Genomic DNA, 11,386 nt, shown 5'->3' with positions numbered 1-11,386 from the left:
AGCTTTTTTTTTTGTCGCCGCCACAAAATCTTTCCGCCGGTCGTAGATTACAGCTGATTTGCCCAATTTATTATGATACGGGCCCAGGGGAGGCGGGGAGCTTGCTGTGGGGCGCAAACTCAACCGCGAGCCCGCCCCGACGCGGCCGCTAAACAGCTGTTTCAGCTGCCCGGGGCATATTAGGATGCCTGTTTTTTCTCTCCAGCATCATGTGGGCCGACGGTGAGATTTGAAAAAGGAAACCGTCCAAGTGCGAAATCGGGCACCGTGAAGAACATAGTTTTTCGTGGTATGAAAGCCCTTTATCTGAGAAATAAAACGTTTCAGACTCTCAGATGTTTCTTCCTGGGATTCCATCCAAATGGAGAAACCTTAATCCAGCAGGCTACCGTGCGGATGACACTCTTTGGGCAACGAAATCCGGTGGGGAAGATTCAGTGCGTGCAACAATTTAAACGAGAGTTGGTGCAACTACGAAGATCATTGGTTATGCAAAAGACCCTCGCCTTATTATTTGTTGATATTATGAAGAGAATTGTGGAAAATAGCGATGTCATTAACATGTCACCCATAACCCTTTGTCCAAACAGTAGACCACATAAGCGAGCATTTCATTCAAACCGCCTCTGGTATTGGAGGGTACTTAGCGTGTTCCCTCATTATTTTGTACTGCTTCACAAAGGCTTGGGTGCTGAAATGTCAATATGCCGCCAAGGTATAGAGCCGGTTGAAATAGCTATTAAACTTAACGACAGAACATAAATCCGGGTAGGTGACATTGTGAAAGTCAGGTTGTTTTCATGTGGCATTGGTACTTATCAAAGCTCAACGAGCGATGAGTGGTCGAGCAGCGGCCGCTTTCTGAACGTAAGCTCAATAAATATGATGGACGGGTAAAACGGTAAAACCAACTTAGGTTTGAGTGGCACATAAGTCAGCAGGCTCGCGCGCCAGACCTTACATCCTAGCTCGGTTATTTGCAGATCAGCCCACGCAAGCGGCCATTCGTCGGTTTTTCATGTCAATGTGCGCGGCACCATCCCCGCGGTCGTCACGGTGCTCGTCGGACGTCGCCGCGACCAGACCCAAAAAGCCTATCTGTGCTGCAATGTTCAGAAAGCTCCACCTCCGTCCCAAAACCCGCACAGCCGACCTGGATTGCGACGTAAACTTTCATAGAATTAGGACCATCTCTTGCAGAAAGGCTGCCCTCGTTCGGCGAGCCGGTGAAAAAATGTACGGCTACTGTGGGGCGCAGAGCCACGCTGGTCTGCGTCACCGAGAACCTCAGCAGCTACAAGGTAAGCAGCCGCGCTCCCGTGGAATGGCCAGGTGAGAGCGGCATTCTCACATGAGGCGTTACAGCGTATCTGCAAGGCACGTCTGTAGCAGCTGTTTCTTACTCCGTTTCGCAAAACCATGGGCACCCGGCGAGGTCATGACCCCACAGAAGCGTGTTTAGAGGGCATCCATCAATCTCTCCGGCCTCGATTTTCGGTACCTCTCTGTAACTAGGCACGACATTTGGGATTTCTCTCCAACTGCCAATCGCTGTTAAATCAACCTCTAGATACATCCCGGCCTTAACGCCCGCAAACAGCTCTAGGCGCCAGCAGAGTTGGTAGAGAATGCCACCAGGCCCTGTCATTTTAGGATTGATTATGGTTGGAATGGAATGGTGCTAGATAGCCCTTGCATTTCTAAGCAAGCTTGACGAAGGCCTTTGTCGCGTCTGAGACCAGGGTCAAGATTAGACCAGGCTATCAATGATCATTTTTAGATTGCGTATAGCCTCTGGAACAGGCAGAGGAGCACAGAGGACACGATCCCATCCCCTTTTACGTCCTTATTTTGATGGCCCGAAGAGCGAAGGTCTTGCCGGAGGCCGTATTTGGGGTGCCAGCCCACAGGGCCAGATCCTGAAAAGCTGGTCAGATGGGGGAGCCTTTGTGCCGACTGTGAGCACCCTGATTCGATGAGGGCCTCTTTGTCGGTCAGACATCATCAGTACCGCGCATTGTAAACTCTGTTTCCGAAGCAGTGACAAGGCTGGGATCGGCGGCTTACATTGGCTTGGACCCAAGCCCCCTGAGTCAATGAGGGGTATCTGTGTCTGTCAGGGATCCACGGTGCCTAGCAGGGGTCCTGTGTCCGTAAGCGTCTCCGAGTTGCCCAGGGGCAATGTTCGAGGAGCCCCTAAGAAAACCCGAAGAGCTCTTCAGACCGACGATCAAGGGCCAGATTGGTAGGTCTAAAGCCGCAAAGGTCCTTTGGCAATAGCTCTTGGTCACCTTAAGGACTCCGGCTCGCAGGACCGAGGCCCCCGAATGTCAGTCAGAGGCCTCTTGCACACATTGGGAACCCGCTGGGACAATGCCGCCTCTACTTCGGGCAGAAATCATCAGCATTCAGCAGTCGGTTCCGTATCCGTCTAAGCCCTCGGGGCCATTTTGCGAGGAGACGCAAGGTACACCTTTGTGTGTAACTCAGCTGAAATTTTTCACGTGTTGAATCGTGAAAAACATCCATTCAAGTGTTTTTAATAATATCTTTTTTCAGCTACGCGATCTTGTATCACACCACAGAGGAAAAAATGATAACCTTTTAACCGGAAGTGCCACTTATTGCAAAGATAGGTCAGCCTTCAGTAAAACATGTCATTATCCAGCACATCTTACGCTGCTTGCGTACTCTTTCTAAAGCTTACATCAGTACAATAATCTGTTAATATTTCTGATTGTGTAAGAAGACCTTCTCATATCCGAGTGGGCGATGCTGTTAAGTACTTGGCCCCAACACGTGAATAGCGTTAACCAGCTATGCCTCTAAGAAGTATAGTTATCCCCAACGGACAGAGCAAAGCTCAACCTAAGTAGTGACTTATTCAGGACGTTAAAAGGGGGGCGTTGACATGGGTGTAATTGTTTGTTCACAATGCCTTTTCACGTGCGTCGGACGCGCGTGCATGGCCTTAGGCAGTAAACCACCAACCCGCTAACGCCATACTTTTGCTGAATCTGTCACACTTTTTGACAATTATTTAGGTCAAATATGCCTATTTAGTACTTATTTTTATATTTGTTAACGAATAGCGGTGGGTATTCGACTACTGGTTTTTGTAAACATGAATATCGACAATGAAAGGTATGATACGCGGCTGGACGTTAAGTGTGACTTACATTGCGGCGGGCAAGTCAAATTGTATTCCAATTGATAGGTATGAGTTATGGTATGGTATAGGTATGAGTTACATGTCACACTTTTGCCATGACGTCACCTGCTTTTGGAGTGCTTACGATGCGTTAAGGGAGCTTTTGTGGTGGAACACAGCCTTTAAGCTTATGGGAGGAAGAGCTGACAAGAGCCGGAGTAACTGTGGTGCCAACCCCCCCCCCCCCCCCCCCCCCCCCCCCTCCTTTAAAGTAAACGGAAACTGCAAAGTTACTGTGCTAAAATCCACCGCCGCATGTCCCAGTGGAATTACACGCCAGCAGAGAATGCCAGCTATAGGGACCGAGGCCCCCGCATGTCAGTCAGAGGCCTCTTGCACACATTGGGAACCCCGCTGGGACAATGCCGCCTCATACTTCGGGGCAGAAATCATCAACATTGAACAGTCGGTTCCGATCCGTCTAAGCCCTGGGGCTCATTTCGCGAGGAGGTGCAAGGTACACGTTTGTGTGGAACTCGCCTGAAATTTTTTTCGCGTGTTGAATCGTGAAAAACGTCTATCCAAGTGTCTTGTATCTTGTATCACATCCACATAGTGATGAAATGAGATCCTTTTGACCGAAAGTGCCACTTATTGCAAAGAAAGGACGGCCTTCAGTAAAGCATGTTAATTATCCAACACACGGATGATTATCCCCTACTCGCATCTCTGCAACCGACAGCAAAGGAAAGCTCGTTTCGTCATTAAGACAAATGCGCAGTTATAATGTGATACATCCGTGACTTTAGACACGGATATAGGCTGGGTCTATAAACCTAGCAGTGGAATTACGTTTCGTGGCAATAGGTCAGATTTGTCACTTACTCTTTCAGGTCAGCTAAAATTCGGTGGTCGTACGCTTACATTTGTAGGCTTGGACTTCGCACATTTTGGAGCCTGTCCAGGACAGTTCAGATGTTGTATAAAAACCAGTCGAGAATGCTCATAAAGTTCCGACGTCGGGATTCAAATGCGACATTTGGAAGAATGAAAACACAACGCGGCTCAAACAGTTGGAACGATCGGTGCCCAGGAAACGAGGGCTTAAAACCATGGCAAACCATAGGATGATCGGACAAACCATGCACGCCACCTCCTGGCCATAGATAAGCCTCACACGCTACAAATGTGCCGTACTTTCGTTCAGACTTAAATCAAGTCTATTTTTGCTGTAACTTGGGACGCGTCTGTGGCCTTGGGCTTTCGCGACCATCCAGCCGTGATCCCCTATAGATGCGTGCACGTATGTCTCACACCAACGGCAAGTGTGATGTACGGGTAAGCGACTTCTCTTGCTGCTAGTGTGCAGCGCGGGTCCTGCGATCGTTGTGGAAAGAGGGGTGCTCTCCGGCTGTCACTCACTGGTGTTTGGAGAAATCCGACCATTGCTCGCCGCACCGCTCAAAGGATTGGCCGCGCTGGTGGACAAATATTACTTTTGAGCCTAAATATGCTGGGCTAACATGCTGTCGTTGTCATAACCAATCATACCATTCAGGTCGTAACCCAATATTTTGATCTGCCAGCACTGCTTCGGCGCCGAGGTGATCTGTTTGTTTGCGAGTTCACTAAAGATCGATCACCATCTGTTTGCGTGATCGCGCGGTTGGTTTAATTTGTTTTCTGAAGCGGTCTAAAATGCCGCACTTCTGTGTGAGATAGCCTTTTGTCAGCCGTAGTCCCTCCCGATGGTCTACATGCACCCCTGTGTCCGGCCTCCTCCTCAGTCCTGTGTACCCCTCTGTCCGGTCTCCTGCCCAGTGCCGTGCGCCGCCTCTGTCCGGCCTCCTCCTCAGCCCCGTGTACCTCTCTGTCCGGCCTCCTCCCTAGCCCCGAGTATCCCTCTGTCCGGCCCCCTCCACAGGCCCGTGCACCCCTCTGTCCGGCTCTTCAGTCCCGTGAACCCCTCTGTCCGACTCCTCCTCAGTTCCGTGCGCCGCCTCTGTCCGACCTCCTGCCCAGTGCCGCGGACCCCTCTGTTCGGCCTCCTGCCCAGTGCCGTGCGCTGCCTCTGTCTAAGCCTCCTCCCCAGTGCCGTGCGCCGCCTCTGTCCGGCTTCCTCCCCAGCCCCGTGTACCTCTCTGTCCGGCCTGCTCCCCAGTGCAGTCCCGTGTGCCCCGTCCGTCCAGCGGTGAGCTCAGGCCCGACCATTACGGCCGGTGGGGAGTGCGGCCCAATATCGGCCCGGCGCCGGTAATCTGGAGGTGGCGCGACAATGTCGCCAGGCCTGCCATTACCCTCGCCCCCGGCCGCGCCGCTAACCAGACTTTATTGCCCTCATTCCTGCCGTATGCACAGAAAAGCGGCGTGGAAATGATGAAAAATGCGGCTGGATATTGGTGAGTGTGCGGCGGCCCCCGTCCGCTGCCGAACACCCCTTCGGCGTGATTACTCAGCGTCTAAGCTGGCGGCGCTTACAGGCGAGGCGCCCAATCGGACAGGTATGGATATTCAGCCGGCCACAGAGTCCGGACACAGTCCAGATCCGATCAGACGGGTAAGGATGTTCAACTGGCCATAGGGTCTGGACACAGTCCACATCCGATCAGACGGGTATGGATATTCAGCCGGCCACAGAGTCCGAACACAGTCCAGATCCGATCAGACGGGTATGGATATTTAGCCACAAAGTCCGGACACAGTACAGATCCGATCAGACGGGTATGGATATTCAACCGGCCATAGAGTCTGGACACAGTCCACATCCGATCAGACGGGTAGGAATATTCGGCTGGCCACCGAGTCCGGACAAAGTCCAGACCCGATCGGACAGGTATGGATATTCGGCTGGCCACAGAGTCCGGACAAAGGCCAGATCCAACCGGACGGGTATGGATATTCAGCCGGCCACAAAGTCCAGACAAAGTCCAGATCCGATTTAATCTCATCCAGTGCGGAATGCCGATTGCCTAGCGTAAATATATCGGCGTATCGCATTCCATTCTCATTTTACATAGCATGTCAAAATGATCATACGTGGGCCCATGGTGTTACCACGGGGGCAGAGGGATGTGTCCGCGTTAGTCTCCCCAAAATGAAGTCCCCCAATTGTGTCCGTACAACGTCCGTTTGTTCTGCTTTCCCATTCAAAGATTCCCATTTCAGAATAGGTTTCCGCTTTCAGATTTCAGCTTGCCCCCAATCCTGACGTATTCTCTCAATCTAAGAGACGAGATGCCATCAATGCATGGGCCTAACGTTAGGTGGGTTAGGCTGCACGTGTTAAGCTGATAGTGAAGCCTTGAAATCATTCCAATCCATTTTTGCTGTCCACGTTTTCAGTTTCAGTTTCGTTCATTAGGGTGTGCTTGATTCGGTCCGATCCAGTCCACGAATTATCCGTAAGTCCATGAACGTATCAAACCCCGAAGTGCTCCGAGGCGAAAACCACATTTCACCAAACACAGAGAATCGGTGCTGTTCCTTGTGTTGTTTATGTTTAAGCTCTATTTAGGGGCTCGAACAAGCCTGGGGAGGTCACGACGGCTCAGATGGGCTGTAGAGCTCCGCGGATGGTTGACTCGATTTTTGACTTGTGGAGCTTATGCGCCGCTTTGACTTGAGAGGTAAATACAGCCGTAGTGCGCCTGCCCTAAGGTGTACGCATTGCAGATGACGAACAGCGGTATCGATGTTCCATTTAGCAAAGCCTGATGTGTGCTTTTGTTCTAGGTACAATGCTGCATGTCCTGTATGAGGGCTTTCTCTACCTCAGTTGTGATTATCAACTATCGCCCCTCGAAGATGTTCGCTCAGTCTGGACCCATCTCCGACCACCAGCTGACACAGCTTGGGAAGATCCCCCAATTTTATTCTCGCCCCTTATCAGACCGGTCGATCTTGGAATTGCCTTGGTTCATTGCAGCCCGCCAGTTGCAGCAGTTACCCAGAATTGCTTCTCTAGGTCTATTCCCGGCCATCAAATGACTTATGTGGGGAGGCTCTCTGGCCGTGCTAGCTGACGCCCCTGTCTGTCGGTTGACACCCCTGGGAGGCTCCCTGTCGCCAGGTATCATTCCTACAGGGTTCCCCTGACTGCCAACTGACACCCCCGGAAGGCTCCCTGTCTGCCTGCTGACAAACCCTGGGAGGCTCCTTGCCTGCCGCTGACACCCCTGGAAAGGCTCCCTGTCCGCCGGCTGACACCCCTGGGAGATTCCTTGCTCGCCGCTGATACCCCTGTCCGCCTGATGACACCCCTGTCCGCCGGCTGACACCCCTAGGGGGCTCCGTCCCGGATGCGGTCCGCTAATCCAGAGACTTAGCGCCGGTCGGGGAGTTTTTCAATAACGGGCAAAGTTGCCAGATTATCGGTCGGCGCGCGGCGGCGGCGCGGGAGGGCGGCGGGGCCGGGGGTCTCCCGGGACGGTCGGTCCGCCCGCCGACACTCCTGCGGCGTCGCTCGCCGGCCACCGCGTCACCGCTCGGCCCAGCGGAGCAACTTCGAGCTGTAATGTGGTGGCACGCTCTCGGCGGCCGGGAGGGGTGATGCCCCCCGAACAGGCGTATGTCCTCCGACTCTGAGGGCTGAGACGAGCTCGCCGCGGCCGCGGACAGACGGTAGCGCTTGAAGCTCGCGGCGCGGCGGCGGCTAGGGGGGGTCGGTCCCGGTCTGAGTCCGTCTGAGCTGATTTGTCAGTCTGAGGCAGGCTGGGTCGGTCTAAGCGAGTGCTACTAGAAGTTTGTGCTCCAAATTTGTATAGGGGTTTTCAAACGAAATAGCCATGGTGAATATCGTTCGGTGCAGTTCACAGCCCTACTATTCTTACGAACTAAATCCTCTAGTTTTTTAGCTACACACTCGCGAGGATGTGCAGACCACTTGAGGCCGCTATTTCAAGGCCTCTTAGGCATGCATGACGCCATAATAACGTCATTCAAATCCTTCGTTTTCATTGGCCATGCGGGGATCAAGGCAAATGCAAATACAATTGTCAAGTCTTTCATATTTGGTGTTCGTGAGGATGATTTCCAGACAAAGCGTCCGTCAAATGACAATCAATGCTGTGTAAAGCACGACGATGCAATCAAATAGTGACGTTTAGATGCAATCAAATAGTGACGTCTAGATGCAATCAAATAGTGTGGAGCTTATTTAACGGAGAAATCGTGTTGTCCAGAGCAAACTTTCCCACTTAAAGGTATACCAATAGGTCTAAATGAGCTCATTTCATTTCATCTGATGCTTGCTCCAATACGTTCAAATGTGAAACATTCCCTTTAAAGAGAGTGTCCCACATTTGTATGGGGTTTTGAACTAAAATCATTCGGTGCAGTTGACAAGTCTGCCTTTTTTAAGAATTTAACCCCTTTATTTTCTGGGCTAAACTCCCGTGAACATGTGCAGACTATTCCATACAGACTGCTTCAAGGTCACCCAGGTAACCGGACGTCATAATAATGTCATGGATGTCCCTCCGTTCCATAGGCCGTGCGGTGATGAGGGCAAACACAAATATAATTCTCGATTTTTTCATGCTAAGCGTTCGAGAGCACGATTTCAAGGCATAACGGCAATCAGTTGGCTCTTAATCCATGTTGTGCAAAGTACGATGACGCAACCAAACAATGAGGTGTTGAGGAGTATATTTACTAAATCGAGAGATTATGTTGCCTCGAGCAGTCTTTTCCTCTTAAAGGTATGCCAATAGTCATAGGTAAGCTTATTCCATCATATCTCATGTTTGCTTCAATATCTTCAAATGTGAGACATTCCCTTCAAGGTTTGTAGTGCCCTTTGTCGCACCTGTGGCAGTTTGTGTATGCTTGAAACTGCTGTGGCCGTTGAGCCGTCTACGTTGGTAAGTCAGTAGGTCATGTTCACACATTGTTCAGTTTCGGCAGTGATCGGAATCAAGCCTAAGCCTACGGTTTGGCCAACCCTGCTTATGTATCGTCCGAATGAAGGACCATACTCGTGCTGAGAGGCATGTGCAGCGCCATTTCGCAAGCAAAGGCTGGCTGGGAAACCCCGAACTCTAGTCTGTTCGGGCTTGAGATGCTGTCTGGGGACATGCCGCCCCGGGGCGCGCTCGTCACGGCGCTGGCCTCTGTCGCCAGGTGGCCTGGGTCAAGGTGGACACGCAGACGATCCTCACCATCGACAGCCACGTCATCACGCGCAACTACCAGATCTCGCTGACCGAGTCGGACGGCCGCGTCTGGAACCTGCACTTCAGCAACGTCGACCGCAACGACTCCGGCTGGTACATGTGTCAGATCAACACCGACCCCATGGTCAGCCAGATGGGATACCTCGAGGTGGTTGGTGAGTGACTCGGGGGCAAACAGACTCACGTGGCGCGTGGGAACATGGTGACTCGAGATGTCTTTTTTCATATTCGACCGGTGGTGTATACAACGAATAGAATCAAACTCGAAGCGACCCTACACACGTCCCCCGTTGTGATGTGGTATCACGCGCCCATACCTAGAACAACACTGTCATGCAGTATCGTATCTAATTCACACACTGATAAGATGTACTATGTGCCCCTTCAAATGATTCATTTCGGTTTTTCTCGTGTCTGTGAAATCATTTACAAGTGTGGATCGGTCAGCGTGAATCATCGCTCGCTCATATCCCAACAGTGTCTTAATATTTACCCGGCCAGAGAAAACCGCACTTCGGTGTATTGGAAACTTCAAGACAATGCTATCTTCTGCCCTACGGCTCTATCTACTGCCTACTATCTTCTGCCCTACGGCTCCCATCGCGTGCCCTACGTTCGCATCTTCAAGTGCGAACGAAATGATAGCCACGTTCACGAAGCATTACGGTGCGAAACTACCCAAACGTGTGAAAAATTTTCAACGTTTATTTCCCAACGATACATTTCCAGTGATTTTCAGCTAAAAATGCTTTGGAGACATTTCAATACACGTGTGTTAAAGACGCACATTTTCATAGAATTGAGGCTTGTTTGTTATCAGCAAGAGCATGCATGTACTGACAGTGATGACACCAAAGCTGTTCCTTCCTGCTTTTTGGAACATCTCAAAAATATCCGGTGGTGTGTCTGACATCGATGCGACCAAAAATACCCGTATACCCCGGCAGCGCCCGTGTTTGTAGGTACACAGTACTTACAGAGCTTACATGCATACACTTGGGCCATGTTGAATATCCCTGAATTGAATGATCCTCAAAACCTGCCCTGCTCCATACGACACCGATGTAGACAACAAGGGCGTGGCCAGTCTCCAACGCCCTCGGCCCATCCACAACGCTGCTAGGTCTGGTATAATCCGTGAATTTTAGGCATTCCAAATATTCGGTGGGGATATAGAATATTCAGCCTAAACTGAAGAACTAGACGTAGAGTCTCGTTTCGTATAATTTAGTTATTAGGAGTTCGATAAACGGGATTTACCCATTGAATAACAACGATATTGCATGAAGACTGTAATTTTATCAACTTAGCAGGTACTCAAACCTCCCATTTTTAAAACCTTTTTTTAAAAGAAATTCGGCGCCTTTATCTATCATGAAGTTGGCCGATGACAGTTTTTTACAAAGCACTTTCAACTCCATGACAAAACCGATGTATTGATCGGCTGCTAGAAAAAATGTTGAGTCTGTGGTCTTGACTCCGAGTATGAAATTTGAATTATGGCCATTAGATCATTCACGAAAAAAGTGCTTAACTTATCATTGTCCGATTAGTACACAAATACGACGTTTTTCGCGCTTGCATTGTTGCATCCATAACCTTTACAACGTGATGCGCTCGTCTTCTGCAAGCGTGCATGCATTTTTTAAATGTCCTTTTGGTGCCCCCAAAATGTCGTGATGTTATTTCATGACAAACTGAAAGCCAGCCCGATCGTTAGTGACGTATGGCAAATGCAATTTTCCATGACTGATGTCTTAGACTTGAACGGATGGCATCATCACATATTCAGCTGCGCGTATTCTGTTAAATAAAGCCGCCATTCGTGAATTATTCCATGGGCAAATAATCCGTAACAAAAGCCTGCCAGCGGCGCCAACAGCGCGTCAGTTCCCAATGTTATTTGGAGCCCGTGCTATGAGAACAGCACAGGAGATTATGTGCAGTGTAAATGCCCGCGTCCAATAAGAAACTCATTTATGAACGCTTGTCATCGACTTCACCTTCTGACCCCGTTGGCAACTATGCTGTCCCACGTTGTTTAAGGTTTGATAACAGGTCA

General features: G+C 50.5%; 1 protein-coding gene across 1 annotated transcript in view; it reads left to right on the top strand.

Annotated features, from left to right (window-relative positions):
* The first annotated feature begins 209 nt into the window (after positions 1-209).
* LOC119099779 (lachesin) overlaps positions 210-11,386 on the top strand; it is a 29,685-nt gene continuing 18,508 nt past the window's right edge. Inside the window, exons 1-3 of the mRNA XM_037222851.1 lie at positions 210-222; positions 1,201-1,301; positions 9,272-9,479. Coding sequence (XP_037078746.1) covers positions 210-222; positions 1,201-1,301; positions 9,272-9,479 — 322 coding nt within the window. The remainder of the gene's footprint in view (positions 223-1,200; positions 1,302-9,271; positions 9,480-11,386) is intronic.

This window comes from Pollicipes pollicipes, unplaced genomic scaffold (assembly GCF_011947565.3).
Source record: "Pollicipes pollicipes isolate AB1234 unplaced genomic scaffold, Ppol_2.1 Scaffold_4881;HRSCAF=5763_pilon_pilon_pilon, whole genome shotgun sequence".
Lineage (NCBI taxonomy): Eukaryota > Metazoa > Arthropoda > Thecostraca > Pollicipedomorpha > Pollicipedidae > Pollicipes > Pollicipes pollicipes.
The sequence above is the reverse complement of the archived record's forward strand: the minus strand, read 5'-3'. Positions and strand labels throughout refer to the sequence as shown.